The sequence below is a fragment of the Molossus molossus genome, unplaced genomic scaffold (genome assembly GCF_014108415.1).
Source record: "Molossus molossus isolate mMolMol1 unplaced genomic scaffold, mMolMol1.p scaffold_m16_p_3, whole genome shotgun sequence".
NCBI classification, from domain to species: domain Eukaryota; kingdom Metazoa; phylum Chordata; class Mammalia; order Chiroptera; family Molossidae; genus Molossus; species Molossus molossus.
In genome coordinates, this window is record NW_023425366.1 from 104,608,245 (window position 1) to 104,624,676 (window position 16,432).

At 36.2% G+C, this 16,432-nt stretch overlaps 1 protein-coding gene across 2 annotated transcripts in view; it reads right to left on the minus strand.

Moving 5' to 3' along the window:
• The window catches only part of LOC118641781 (S-adenosyl-L-methionine-dependent tRNA 4-demethylwyosine synthase TYW1), a 159,205-nt gene that overhangs the window by 77,101 nt on the left and 65,672 nt on the right, over positions 1-16,432 (minus strand). For both annotated transcript variants that reach the window (XM_036279333.1, XM_036279334.1), the window contains one exon: positions 397-506. In XM_036279333.1, coding sequence (XP_036135226.1) covers positions 397-506 — 110 coding nt within the window. The remainder of the gene's footprint in view (positions 1-396; positions 507-16,432) is intronic.

Genomic DNA, 16,432 nt, shown 5'->3' on the forward strand with positions numbered 1-16,432 from the left:
CTTCCCCAATACTATCTAACTGACATTACTAACAAATTTTCTCATGATCTAAAATTTTCATTCCATTCACAGGCTGCTTTGTGCTCAACAAAACAAAACAACGCATCAAGTTTTTAGGGAGATGATGATACAGTTCCAGGCAAAACGTACAGACTGAGGTACCATATTATAAATTGCTAAGCTTTAAAATTAAGGTTTTTAGTTCTTCCATCACATGGGACATGAAACTCATCAGTAAAAACTAAAAAGGCCCACTGTATATAATATTTCTACAAAGTTTGCACTTACCTATATGAAAATTTGCCAAAGGAGACAAAATCCTGCCAAAGAGGCAATTCCTCTGCCAATTTAACTCAGGCTGTTAACATTTCTTTGTATAGGGGAAAAAAAAAATACCTTTAAACTGCTTGATCATGTTCTGATGGTTTTCAATGGCTTCCTTTAAAATCACTTCAGGCTGGTCCATCTCCCACCGCCATTCAGTGCCCACGGGGTTGGTGTGGTGCCTAGGAGAAAGAGGCAAACATTCGTAAGTACTCTATGAAAAAAGATCTCTTCACCTGGTACAAAGCAGTTAATAAAATCATAAAATCAGGGTTGATTTCCCTCTAAATGCTTGGCCATTTATGTTTATAGCTTTATTTTCTTATTTCATTAGAAATGAACAGAGAAATGCCTGGCCAAGATCAGGTTTAATCATAACAATATAAAATGTACATCCCTCTTCCAGCCACCCACTACCAGACTAACAAGCATCTAATAATAACTAACAGTAGAATATTGCCAGAACAGCCACAGCCTCATAGTGACAGACCCTCCCTGAGAGAGCACAAACGGAAGACTGAAAGCTTGGGAAGGATCAAATGTTGAGAAAAACCTCTGGCAGACCAGCCTCCATGCTATACACAGGTAGCCCTAAAGGAATGTTAAGCCACTGAGGGCATGCACAGAAACAATAAACCTTAATTCAAGCCCAACTCTGGACCAGATTAATCCCAATAAGAAAGGCCTAGTAGAAAGAAAAGGTGTGCCAATTTCAAACTACAGAAAACATTTACCTCAGTCTCTAATGTACTAATGTGCTATGAAAAATGTTCCACTTCAAACAAAAAGGTATAAGGTGTACAAAAAAGCAACAAAAACAACACATTTCTAATAGAAAACAATCAACAAAACCAAACTCTTTTGACATAAGTGTCGAAACAACGTGACAGGAAATTTTTAAATGCTATGATTTGTATGTTAAAAGCCCTAGTAGAAAAGGTGAGCAACATTCAGGATTAGATGGGTAAATTCAGCAGAGATGGAAATTATAACTCACAATCAAACAGAAATGCTAACTATAAAAAAAAATAGGCCTTCAACAGGTTCAAAGTAGATTAGCAACAGCTGAGGAAAGGGTTAAAAACCTGAAGAAACCAATACAAATAAACCAACTAAAATAGAAAAACCAAAAAAAAAAAAAAAAAATTAAGTGAAACAGAAGACACAGCTTCCAGGAGTGCTGGGACAATATCAAAGGTCCAAAATACACATAACTGGAATCCCAGAAGGAAAACAAAGAGAGCAAATTAAATAGTAGAAAAATTATAGCCAACAATTTCCCAAAGTTAATGAAAAACAACCACACATCCAAGAAGCTCACAGAACAACCAACAAGGTATTTTAAAAAGAAAAAAAAACAGCCTAAAAGTATCATATCCAAACTGATGAAATCAAAGGAAAATGAGAAAATCTTTAAGTTAGAGAAAAAAGACACAGTATCTAAGAACAAATATAAAAATTACATCTGACATCTCATCCGAAAACAAGCCAGACAAGACTATGACACCTGAGAAGGATGCTTAAAGGAAAACAAACAACAAAGTGTGTCAAGCCACAAGTCTATGCCCAGTGAAAATATCTATCAAAAGGTGGAGAAATGAACACTTTTGCAGAAAATCTGAGTGATTTCCTTGGCAGCAAATCTACATTACAAGATATGTTAAAAGAAATTGTTCAAGCAAAAGAAACATGATAGTAGTTTAAAACTTGAATCTGTATAAGGAAATAATAAATGCTGGAAAAAGAAAAATTAAGGGAAAATAAAATTTGCCTTTTACGTCTCACTGTTCTAAAACTAATTGACATTATAAGTAAAAAGAGACTCTACGTATTGTGCTTGCAGCTTATGTAAAAGTAAAACTTACGCCAACAATAGTCAAAGGATGGTAGAAAGGAACAGGGAATATACTCCTGTAAAGTCCTTATACTACACATAAAGTGATAGATTATTTGAAGATAAAATCTGATTAAATAAAGATGCATACTGAAAACTCAAGGGGAACATTAAAAAAAATTTTAAGATATACAAATAATAAGCCAAGAATAGACATAAAATAAAGTCATTAAAAATGTTTAATTAACATGAAAGGAAGCAGAAAAAAATTTTAATGAACACAGAGAAAAAAGAGAAAACAATAAGACAGAATAGTCTAAAACCATACCAATAATCACTTTCAACAGAAATAATTTAAACACACCAATTAAAAGACAGAGATTATCAGATAAGCTCAAAACACAAGACCCAACTATATGAGGTTAGCTTTATTCTAATACAAAAACCAGACAAAGATATCCCCAATATACAGACAAAATAAATAAATAAATAAATAAATACCTCTCATGAACAAAGACACAGAAACCTAAAAAAAAAAAAAAACATGAAAAAAAAAAAAAAAATAGCAAACTGAATCCAACAGCATAGAAAGAGGATAATGTGTCACAACCAAGTACCTTATCCCAGAAATACAAGTCTGGTTCAACATCCAAAAATCAATCATTGTATTTTACCATACTAACAGAATAAATATTTCTTAATCCATATGATAGCTAAATATCCATTCAGGACAAAAATTCTCAGCACACTAGAAATAAAAGGGAATTACCTTAATCTCATGAATGAGGTACAAAAAAAAAAAAAACCCTATAACTAACATCAGACTTAATGATACAAAAATGAATGCTTTCATTTACTAGCAGATACATGAGAAAACTATCCTTTCTCACCACTCCTATATAGCATGTAAGTACTAGTTAATGAAATAAGGCTAGAAAAAGAAAGATAAAATAAAACTCTCTTCACAAATGAGATAATTGTCTACATAGAAGATTCAAAAGAATCTACAAAAAATATGTTAGAACTAATGAGAACTAGTAAGGGAGCTGAACAAGCATAGAATATGCATGATTGATATATAAAAATCCATTATCTTTGGGATTTCCATTGCTCTATAGATTTTAATATTGAAATAGTAGCAAGAAAAAAATTGTAATTTGAAACAAAAAAAAGAACAATTTGTAACAGGAACAAAAATTATATACATAAGTATAAATCTGAAGTTACAAATATACAGAATCTGTACACTGAAAACTACAAATAACTAATATACGGGAGGAAAGACCTACATAAGAAAGAAACCTAATATACTCATGGATGGAAAAATTTCAATATTAAAATCTATAGAGCAATGGAAATCCCAATTGGCAGATAATGACAATATGAGTCTAAAATGTATATGGACAGGCAAAAATAAACTAGAATGACTAAAACAATTCTGAAGAAGGAAAATCAAGATGGAGGATTCACAATACACAATTTCAAAACACGTATAAACCTATTCTGATCAAAACACTGTGATGTTGGCCAAGGAAAGACACATATATCAACAGAAACAGAATGAGATACCAGAAACACACCCACACATACTGTCAATTGATTTTTGGCAAAGGTGAAAAGATAAACCAATGGAGAAAGAACAGTCATTCAAATTTTGCTGCAATAATAGAATATCCAAAGGATAAACAACAACCAAAAATAACCCCTTCTATTCATATTTTAGACATCATCAGTAATAAGACAAATTGATAGCATGAACATTCTGATATGATGTACTGAGAAGAGAGTATGTTTCTCTCTCACACACACACACACCCATAATCTCAATAATAAAAATACACTAAATACAAACCAAACTGAGGAACCTTCTACAAAATATGTGACCAAAATTTTTTTTTAAGTGTCAAGGACATAAAGACAAGAAAAACTAAGGCACTGACACAAACAGAAAAAGTCTAAAGACATATAGAAATCAAATAATGCAATGTGGGATACTGGACTGGGTCCTAGAACAAAAAAATAACAGTAATGGAAAAACTGGCAAAATCTAAGTAGTCTCCAGTTTAACTAAAAGTATTGTATTAATATTAATTTCTTGGTTTTGATAATGGTTCTATAGTAATGTAAGACGCTAACATTAGGGGAAGATGGATGAAGGGTATATTGGCAGCCCATATACTACGTTTGCAATTTATCATATAAGAGACTTTCTTGACCTGGCTGGTTTGGCTCAGCAGTTAGAGTGTTGACCTGCAGACCAAAGGGCCATGGGTTTGATTCCAGTCAAGGGCACGTATCTCCGGCTGCATTTGATCCCAGGCCCCAGTTGTGGTCATGCAGGAGGCAGCGAATCGGTGTCTCTCTCACATGGGTGTTTCTCTCTACCTCTCCCTCCCATCTCTATCTGAAAATCAATGGAAAAGTGTCCTCGGGTGAAGATTAAAAGAAAAAAGAAAGGTGTTCTTGCCTTCAAACACTAAACATTGTTGGAAACACAGGAAATAAGAATTTGTATTCACATACTGAAGTATAAATTGATACAACTGGTGTCATATATATATGTACCTATATAGGTATATATACAAGTATATAGGTATATATACCTATATATATATTAAAAAATACACTCTATCAGCGTATTAATTACACAGTCAGCTATAATAGCAATTAAAAATTGTAATTGCAAAAAATAAACCCATGTTAGTCAGGAGCTTTTGCTGGTTTTCAATGCTGGACCCAGTGTTTTAATATGCTGTTCACTCCATGTTCATGAATAAAAGCACACTGAAATTTTTGTTTTTCATACTGTATCCTGTATTGGTAAGAAGGTTACACTAGCATCTTAAGATGAGTTGAGATGTGTTGTCTCTTTCTTTGCTATTTGAAGAATTCCTTTTCCTAGGATGTTTGCTGGAACTTATTTATAAAGCCATCTAGGCCTAGTTTTTTCTTTTTTATATTATTTTACCTTTATCCTCACCCGAGGACATTTTTTGCATTTATCTTCAGAGAGGGGAAGAGAGAGAGAGAAACATCGATGTGAGAGAGACACATCGACTGGTTGCCAACCACACAACCCCAACTGGGGACAGGGACAAACTGCAACCAAGGTACATGCCCTTACCAAGAACCAAACTTGGGACTCTCTGGTCCGCGGGCCAACGATCTAACCGCTGAGCCAAACTGGCCAGGGCTAGGCCTAGTTTTTTTCCTAATATGATTTGTAAGTACTGATTTAATACTGTAGTGATTATAGGATGACTCAGGATGATGTTATTCTTGAATTACTGTTTTTGCCATTTTATTTCTTGTATTTTTTTTTAATTTACTGGGATGACACTGGTTAATAAAATTGTATAGATTTCAAGTATACAATTCTGTAGTACATCATCTGTATATTGTGCTGTGTGTTCACCACCCCAAGTCAAGTCTCTGTCTATCACCATTTATCCTCCCTTTACCCTCTACTCTCCCCATCAATTTAAAATAAATTTGACAGGGTGTGGGGAAAAGGGGACTCTAGTACACTGCTGGTGGGAATGCAGACTGGTACAGCCACTATGGAAAACAATATGGTGTTACCTCAAAAAATTAAAAATTGAACTTCCATTTGACCCAGTGATCCCACTTCTAGGAATATACCCTAAGAAGCCTGAAACACCAATCAGAAAGAATGTATGTGCCCCTATGCTCATAGCAGCACTATTTACAACAGCTAAGATCTGGAAACAGCCCAAATGTCCATCAATAGACAAATGGATAAAAAAGTTGTGGTACATATACATAATGAAGTACTATGCAGCTGTAAGAAAGAAAGATCTCTTATCCTTTGAGACGACATGGAGGAATCTGGAAAGTATCATCCTAAGCGAAACAAGCCAAGCAGAGAAAGACAAATATCACATGATCTCACTTATTTGTGGAATATAATTAACATAACAGTCTGAGGAACGGGGTAGACCCAGAGACGTGGAAGTGGGATACAGACTGACAATCCTCAGAAAAGGGGGTGGGGGGGGAGATAAACCACAGAACTTACATTCATGTATATATGAACAATGGACATGGACAACAAAGGTGGGGACAGTGCGGGGAGGGGGGGTGGTTAATCAGTGGGGGAAAGAGGAAAAACATCTGTAACAAAAATAAATTAATTAATTTAAAAAATATATGAACCAAAAAAATAAAATAAAATAAATTTGACTATTTTTCCAAATTTTCATATATTCATTAACATTCTTTATCTTTACTCTTTGCAGTATCTATAGTTACACCATTTTTCATTATAGTTAATATTACTTGTTCCCCTCTCTAGATTTTTTATCTTACAAATATAACTTTAAATAAGACCTCTACCAATTTTAATTGTATTTGATTGATTATATTTCGACACATAGGTATGTAGTACCAGTTCTTTAATTCAGGAGGCTTAGGGTTTTGTTTATTTGTTTGTTTGCTATTTACCTTCTATCATAGCAAAAGAGCACATCAAAAAATCTGGGGGCAGTTGAAGTTCATTTGCTTTAAAACAAACTACAAATCATATCCAGGTCAAGAGGGAAAAAAAAAAAAATCAACAGAGTAAAAAGACAACCTAAGCAATGGGAGAAAATATCTGCAAATTATGGCAGATAAGAAATTCATATCCAAAACATATAAGAAACTCTTGTAACTCAGTAGCAAAAAAAAAAACAAAACAAAAACTTTTTTAATTAAAAAATGGGCAAAGAACTTGAATAGATAATTCTCCAAACTAGACAAATAATAAAAAATATATATATATGAAAAGATGCTCAACATCACTAATCATGAGGAAAATGCAAATCAAAAACCACGATGAGATTTCACGTCACACCCATCAGTATGGTCCCTAGCAAAAAAAAATGAAAATAACGTGTTGGTAAGGCTGTGGAGAAATTAGAGTCATTATACACTGTTGGGAATATAAAATGGTGTGCAGCCACTAAAGAAAATAGTATGATAGTTCCTAAAATATTTAAAAATATATCTACCATATGATCTAGCAATCCCACTTTTAGGTATTTAAAATATTTAGAATTAAAAACAGGACCTCAAAAAGATATTTCTACTTCCATGTTCATTACAGCATTCATTACTCACAATAGCCAAGATGGTAAAAAAACGAAATAGACATTGACTAACAAATGAATAAAGAAAATATGCTGTATAAATACAATAAATTCTTTTTCAGCCTTTAAAAAGAAGAAAATCCGCCCTGGCCAGTTTGGCTCAGCTGTTAGAGTGTCGGCCTGCGGTCCGGAGAGACCTGGGTTCGGTTCCTGCTAAGGGCACGTACTTCGGTTGCAGTTTGTCCCCGGCCCTGGTTGGTCGTGCGGGTGGCAGCCACTCGATGTGTCCCTTTCACGTCGATGTTTCTCTCTCTCTCTTTCTTCCTCTCTCTCCCTCCCACTCTATCTGTACAAAAGATGGAAAAATGTCCTCGGGTGAGGATTAAAAAAAAAAAAAAGAAAATCCTACCTTATGTGACAACATGTATTAATCTGGGAGACATTATGCTAAATGAAATAAACCAGACACAGAAGGACATATACAGTGTGATACCAACTACATGAGGTATATAAAATAGCTGAAAACACAGAAGCCGAGAGTAGAATGGTGGTTGCCAGAGGCTAGATAAAGGAAAAATGAGGAGTTGCCATTTAACAAGTATAAAGTTTCAGTTGTGCAAGATTATCAAGTTTTAGAGAGCCACTGTACAACATTATAATGAACAATACTGTATTGTACACTTAAAATTTTGCTAAGAGGATAGGCCTCACGTTCAGTGTCCTTACCATAATAACAACAATAAAGCATTGCATTGGAACAAAACTATATTATGGTCCTACTAAATACAGAGAGTGAGGGAATTTGTATGGAAGGTACACATTTTAATAACTACTTTAAAAACAAAAGGCTCTTTAAACAGATTTCTTTCCTGCTTTCCAAACAATAATTTAATTTAGCAGATTAAAAATCTAATTCCAAATCTTTATGTACTTTAATATAAAAGGATCTCTATAAAGTAGGGGCAAAAAAAGCAAGACACAGAACAGTGTGAAATATCTTGCCGTTAGTGTGTGTTTGTTTATACAAGGACACTGACACATGCACACCTTTTTACACATATTTGTACAAACTGTTTTGTACACATGTATAAAAATCTCTGAAAACCTAACTGATAGAGGACAAGAATGTAAGGAAGCCAATTTTCACAATATAGCCGTTTGGATATTTTTTGTTTTTCACTATATGCAAGGGTAACCTAGGCCTAGATGACATTTAAAATATACATTTAAAAATATGTGCTTAAATCCAAACAAGTAAAACTTTTTAAAAGAGCATTATTGAGATCTAATTCACATACCATAAAATTTCATTTAAAATGTACAATTTTGTGGCATTTAGTATATTCACAAAGTTGTGCATCTATCACCACAATTAATTTTAGAACATTTTCATCATCCCAAAAAGAAACCCTTCTCCCCTCAGCCATCAATAAGTCCAGACATCCACCTCAGCTCTGGGCAAGTACTGACTTAATTTGTCTCTACAGATTTGTTTATTCTGGATATTTAATAGAATGCCATCATATAATACGTGGTCCTGCATGACTGGCTTCTTTTCACTTACCATCATGTTTTCAAGGTTCATCCATATTGTAGCATGTATCAGTACTTCATTCCTTTTTATTGCCAAATAATATTCCACTGGATAACTAGATATGCACATTTTGTGTATCCATTCATCAGTTGATGGACATTTGCTTTTATTTCCAGTTTTTTATATTATTAATATATTTTCATGTGTTTATTAGGCATTTGTATATCTTCTTTGGAGAACTGTCTAGCCAGATAGATCCTTTATCCACTTTCATAATCAGGTTACTTATTCCAGACAAATAAAATTCTTAATGTAAAACTTCAAATTAGAAAATTTTCACTTAAGTAAACAGAAATAGTAGATATACAAAAGTAACTCTGGAATATCTATACATATAACACTCAACAACTCTTTCTGAGAATTAGTGGGAAATATTTTATCTGTCTATAACATTCAACTGCCCATATTATCATAATGAGGTAAGAAATTCTTTTTGGAAAACTCACATTTGTACATCATATTATAGTTTTAAAACAGTTTCATATATACAGACTCACTCAAGTAATTAAGCCTCACAGCAACCCTATAAGGAATTACTGTTTTATTTCACAGTCAGGAAACTGAGACTCAGAGGCTATTTTAAGAACCTGCTAAAATTTTTTAAAAAATAATACAATATCTATATAAGCACTTACATCTATTTTTACTAGGCCTTTTCTGATATATTATTCATTATTAAAACAGATGATGACTTAGTACTTCTTTCCCAGAAGCCATGGTAAATAAAATATCTCCATTTACTTTTGTCTTTCTAAAATCTCATTAATAAATTTGTTAAACATATTGTTTGCTTTTTTTAAAACTGGGTAAATTTTTTTAAAAAACTGAGTAAATATATTGCTTGAGAAACTGAAGGATTGCATTACTGGCTACAAACAGGTAACACAGGTAAGGGGTAATACCGTACTCCTGATGTTTCCTCTGAATCCTGACCTTCAAAAAAAAACAGCTACTTAAGTCCACAATTGTAGGAAAATATTTTGAAATTTGATCTTTTTAAATTTCAAGAGATTGAGAGACTAAAATGTGAAACAATGAGAACTAGGACACAAAGCACTTGGTTATTTCTCCTACAAGCTAAGTACTATGTGACCCAAATATTTTAGTCCACATAATCATACATCTTTTGTTTGCAAGTGCTCACCTTACAATATTTTTAAATATGTTTTTATTGATTTTTTTTTTAGAGAGAGACAGAGACACATCAACGTGAGAGAGAACAATGATTGGTTGCCTCCTGCACTCCTGCTACTGGGGATCGAGCCCGCAACCCAGGCACGTGCCCTGACCGGGAATCAAACCAGGACCTCTCAGTCCATGGGACGACTCTCAGTCCACTGAGAAACACAAGCCAGGCATTATTTTTAAAGTTTTCTAAGCACATACCCTATCATTAAAAAGGAGATGTGAGGTATCATTTAATTTCAATGCTACCATGTTCCAGCAATCTCCTTTGCTAAAAAAATACCTTTGGATCACTGTACACAGGATTTCTCAAACACAGCACAACTGACATTTTGGAATGGAAAATGTTTGTTGTGGAAGGCTGCCCTGTGTATTGTAGGATGTTTGAGAGCATCCCTGGCCTCTACCTACAAGATACCAGTAGCACCTCCTTCAGTTTTAATAGTAAAAAATATCTCCAGACTTTGTAAAATGTCCCAAGCTTCCCCCATGGGGTGAAAAATAGCAATTTTGCCCTAGTTGGGAACCACTGATTTAGCAGGATGTCCAAAGAATACTTTTCAGTGTTTTCACTACATCCCTGGATAACTAGAAAAGGGGAGTCCATGTAAAGAACGTAATGTGAGATAATGGTATTACAGTTATATTTTTTTATAAAGGGCCTTATTTTTTATATTATCTGCCAATTAAAGTACATATGAAATCAAGCAACATGATGGCTGGGATTTCCTCAAAATAGTGAGGACTAGGGTAGGTAAATGAAACATGATTATCCATATGTTAATAAAAGTACACAGAAGTTCATTATACTATTCACCCTAGTTATGTTCAAAAAACTTAATAATAAAAAAGGAACCTAACTTAGATCTCAGTAGATAAATAACAACCTGATGACTGCATCAAAAGATTACAAGACAATTGTAGTAAAAGCTGGGAGACAGATTCTTTGGGGAACCAAAGCACTGAAAAGTGCTCATACATACTGGGGAATCTAGAAAGCCAAGCCCTGGCTGGTTTGGTTCACTGGTTGGAGCATCAGCCTGCAGACCAATGAGTTCCGGGTTCAATTCCAGTCAAGGGCACATACCTCGGTTGCAATTCGTCCTCAGCCCCAGTCGGGTTGTACAGGAGTCGATGTGTCTCTCTCACATTGATGTTTCTCTCTCTCTCCCTCTCTCCCACTCTATCTGATGATAAATAAAAAAATATCCTCAGGTGAGGATTAAAAAAAATAGAAAGCCTTAAACATGTTCAGGACAGGATGCACACTAAGAAAGGACCTGAGAAGACCCTAAACTTTCACCTACAACTCATTTTTAGGCTCAGCACAAGCAGGAAATGAAGGCTGAGGCAGAATTTGTAAACAGCCTGGCTAAACTTTGAAGGAATTCCCCAAACCGAGTAAAAAGACTTTTTCTCTTTGGGTCCATGTGCTCAAGGAAACATCTATCAACACATTTGCTAACCACTAAGAGGCAGATTTCATAGACAATTTACAACAAAAAATAAAATCTATACAAAAATAGGTTGGAAGACTCACTGAGCAAACAAACAACTAACACTCAGAGCAATCAACAAAAATAAACCCTGAAAAATGGGATAAATATGATTTCTAGAATTAACACAAAATATTCAGAATGTGAAGTTTTCATTAAAACATTACAAAGCATACAAAGAAACAATAAAAGTATGGTCCGTTCCCAGGAGAAATTAACAAAAACTCTTTCTGAGGAAGCTCAATCATCAAACACGCTAGAAAAAGACTTTAAATCAGCTGCCGTAAATATGGATAAAGAGCTGAAGGAAACAGAAGTACACTGTCTCAACAAATACAGAATATCAATTAAGAGATACAAATGACAAAAGGGAACAACAACAACAACAAAACCACACTAGAACTAAAAAGTATTAATAACAGAAACAAAAAATTCAGTAGAAGGTTCAATATCAGATTTCAGCAGACTCTGAGAAAAAAGAACCAGTAAACTTGAAGATACATCAGTTATCCAGTTTGAGGAGTAGAAAAGCCAAACAGAGAAAGATAAGTATCATATGATCTCACTTATTTGTGGAATTTAATGAACATAACAGTCTGAGGAATGGGGTAGTCCCAGAGACATGGAAGTGGGGCACAGACTGACAATCCCCAGAAGAGAGGGCGGTGGGGGAGAGATAACAATGGACATGGACAACAAAGCTGGGGACAGGGTGGGGAGGGAGGAGGTAATCGGTGGGGGAAAAAGAAGAAATATCTGTAATAAAAATAAATAAATATTTTTAAAAGTATATTTTTTGATTGTCAGGTATTAAAACAACTGCTCAATCTTCAACTCCAACTTCTTGACAGGCTGAGTTGTTTCTGTTGCAGCTCCTATGGCTGGGATCAGTGCTGACTCACTTACCATCAGATCTAATAAAACTGACTTAATTTTTCTTTTAATTGAACTCTAGCAAAGCAGGTTAGAAAATAAGGATTTCTCCTTCTATTGAATTCAGATACACTTGTCTCTTCCGGTTTTTCCCCCCAACCCTTTGACAGTTTCTTTTTATTTATTTTTGTTAACTTTTCATAGCAGGGGATTTCAACACCCCTCTGACATCACTGGATAGATCCTCTAGACAAAAAAATTAGCAAGGAAACAGAAACTCTAAATGAAGCACTAGACCAAATGGATTTAATAGATATCTACAGAGAATTACACCCCAAAACTACAGAATTCACATTCTTCTCAAGTGCACATGGGACATTCTCAAAGATAGACCGCATGTTAGAACACAAACTAAATCTCTACAAGTTCAAGAAGACTGAAATCACATCAAGCATCTTCTCAGATCACACTGGCATGAAACTAGAAATCAACTACAACAAGAACATGCAAAGACATTTGAGCACATGAAGGCTAAATAGCATGTTATTAAATAATGAATGGGTTACCAAGGAGATCAAGGAAGACATTAAAAATTTCCTGGAAACCAATGAAAATGAACACACAACAACACAAAATCTATGGGATGCAGCGAAAGCAGTTCTGAGAGGGAAGTTCATAGCACTACAGGCCTATCTCAAGAACTAAGAAAAATTTCTAAAAGACTATCTAACCTCACAACTTAATGAACTAGAAAGAAACCAAAAAGAAAACCCCAGAGCAAGTAGAAGGAAGAAATAGTAAAGATTAGAACAGAAATAAATGACATAGAGACCAAAAAAACAATGAAACAAAGAACTGGTTTTTCGAAAAGATAAACAAGATTGATGGACCCTTAGCTAGACTCACCAAGAAACAAAGAGAGAGAACCCAAATACACAAAATCAGAAATGAAAGAGGAGAAGTAACAACTGACACCACAGAAATACAAAAGATCATTAACAACTACTATGAACAATTATATGGCAACAAATTCGACAATCTAAGCAAAATGGACAAATTTCTAGAAACACAGAGTTTCCGAAAACTGGACCAGGAAGAGATACAAAACTTGAACAGACCAATAACAACTAAGGAAATTGAAGAGGTAATCAAGACTCTCCCAGCAAACAAAAGCCCAGGCCCGGATGGCTTCACGTGGGAGTTTTACCGAACATTCAAAAAAGAAGTAACACCCATTCTCCTCAAACTATTTCAAAAAATTCAAAAAGAAGGAAGACTTCCAAACTCGTTTTATGATGCCAGCATAATTCTAAATCCAAAACCAGAAAAAGACACTACAAAGAAAGAAAACTACAGCGACTTCTGGTCAAGATGGTTGCGTAGGTAAACGCGGTATCGTGTCCTCCCACAACCACATCAAAGTTACAACTGAACTACAGAACAACCATCATGCAAACCCCCTGAAATCAAGCTGAATGAAAGTCCTACAACTACAGAATTAAAGCAGCAGCCACATCCAGACTGGTAGGAGGGGTGAGGGGCGATGGCAACACGGATGGTCCCACACCCACGTGTGGCGGATAAAAATCAGGAGGACACCTCGGCTGGGAAGGTCCTCCCTGAGGACTGAGGGGTCCCCGTCCCACACCAGGTGTCCCGCTCAGGGTTCCAGTGCCAGGAAGAGAAGTCCCCATAACTTCTGGCTGGAAAAACCAGCGGGAACTGAGGCTCAGGGAAGCTGAAGCAGCTGGAGCCCCAGGCAGCTCCTTAAAGGGCCCGCGCACAGACTTCTCGGACTCTCTCCCTCTAAGCTTGGGGGGGAGGCAGCTCGAGGGGCACCAGAGACACGCAGGGAAGAACTGAGCTGTTTGACACTGAAGCAAGGGCTGGAGAGGGGGCTTTCTCTGGGGCAAACGTGCTGTCAGAGGCCTTTGTTCCTTTGGTGAGCCCTTCCCTGGAGCAGGAGACAACCGCCATATCTGGGACTCCAGCAACCTGGCTCACACTGGTAGCTCCGCCCTGGTGATTCCCTGAGGCCCCGCCCCGCCCCGCCCAACTTTCAGGCCCCCAAGCTGTTGCCACTAGCTTAACCATAGGATGGGCCCGTCTTGGATCCTGCTTCAGGTTTTTCCTAAATTCTTTCAAACGAGCAGCATCTGATCTCAGGTAGCCCCATACTTCTCGTTAAGTAATACACAGAAACAAACACAGGGAGGCAGGCAAAATGAGGAGACAAAGAAACAGGTCCCAAAGGAAAGAACAGAACAAAACCCCAAGAAAAGAACGAAGCGAAATGGAGATAAGCAACCTAACAGATGCTGAGTTCAAAATACTGCTTATAAGGATACTCAATGAACTTAGTGAGGGCCTCAAGAGCATAAAAAAGGACCAGTCAGAAATGATGGATGCACAGTCAGAATTGAAGGAGGCATTAACTGAAATAAAGAATAATTTACACAGCTTCAATAGTAGAGTACATAAATCCAAGAAGCAAACCATCGATTTGGGATATAAGGAAGCAAAAAACGCCCAATCAGAACAGCAAAAGGAAAAAAGAATCCAAAAAAATGAGGATAGTGTAAGGAGTCTCTGGGACAACTTCAAGCGTGCCAACATTCGCATCTTGGGGGTGCCAGAAGGAGAAGAGCAAGAACAAGAAATCGAAAACCTTTTTGAAACAATAATGGCAGAAAACTTTCCTAACTTGGTGAAGGAAACAGACATACAAGTCCAGGAAGCACAGAGAGTCCCAAACAAGATGAACCCCAAGAGGCCCACACCAAGACACATCATCATCAAAATGCAAAAAGTTCAAAACAAAGAGAGAATCTTTTTTTTTTTTTTTTATCCTCACCCGAGGACATTTTTCCATTTTTGTACAGGTAGAGTGGGAGGGGAAGAAATGAACAGAGAGAGAGAGAGAAACATCGATGTGAAAGGAACACATCGAGTGGCTGCCACCCGCACAACCGACCAGGGCCGGGGACAAACTGCAACCGAGGTACGCGCCCCTAGCGGGAACCAAACCCAGGTCTCTCAGGACCGCAGGCCAACGCTCTAACCACTGAGCCAAACCGGCCAGGGCCAAAGAGAAAATCTTAAAAGCATCAAGAGAAAGGCAGCTAATTACTTACAAGGGAGTTCCCATAAGGCTGTCAGCTGATTTCTCAAAAGAAACTTTGCAGGCCAGAAGGGAGTGGCAAGAAATATTCAGAGTGATGAAAAGCAAGAACCTACAACCAAGATTACTCTATCCTGCAAAGCTGTCATTTAGAATCGATGGCCATATAAAGAGTTTCCCAGACAAGAAAAAGTTACAGGAGTTCATCACCACCAAACCGTTATTATATGAAATGATGAAGGGTCTTTTTGAAGAAAAAGATAAACTATATGAACAAACAAAATGGCAATGAATACATATCTATCAACAATGGAATCTACAAACAAAATAAACATGTAGAACAGAAACATTCTAATAAATACAGAGAACATTTTGTTGGTTGCCAGATGGGAGGGGTGTTGGAGGAATGGGTGAAAAAGGTGAAGGGATTAAGTAGTACAATTCATTGCTAGACAAACCTCAAAGGGAAAGGGGTTGGGGGGTGGGAAGAAATAAACCAAAGAACTTACATGCATAACCAGTGGACACAGACAATAGTGTGGGAAAAGGTGGGAGGGGGGTGGGAGTGGGGAGGAGGGGATCAATGGGAGAAAAATGTGGGACATCTATAATACATTCTACATTCAACAAAAAAGATTAAAAAAAAAAAAAACTTGCCTTCCCAGCTATGAAAAAAAAAAATAAGAAAGAAAACTACAGACCAATATCCCTGATGAACATAGATGCCAAAATCCTGAACAAAACACCAGCAAATCAGATCCAGCAATACATCAAACAAATTATTCACCATGACCAAGTGGGATTCATCTCAGGGATGCAAGGCTGGTACAATATTCGCAAGTCAATAAATGTGATACACCACATAAATAAAATGAAGAATAAAAACCACGTGATCATATCAATAGCTGCTGAAAA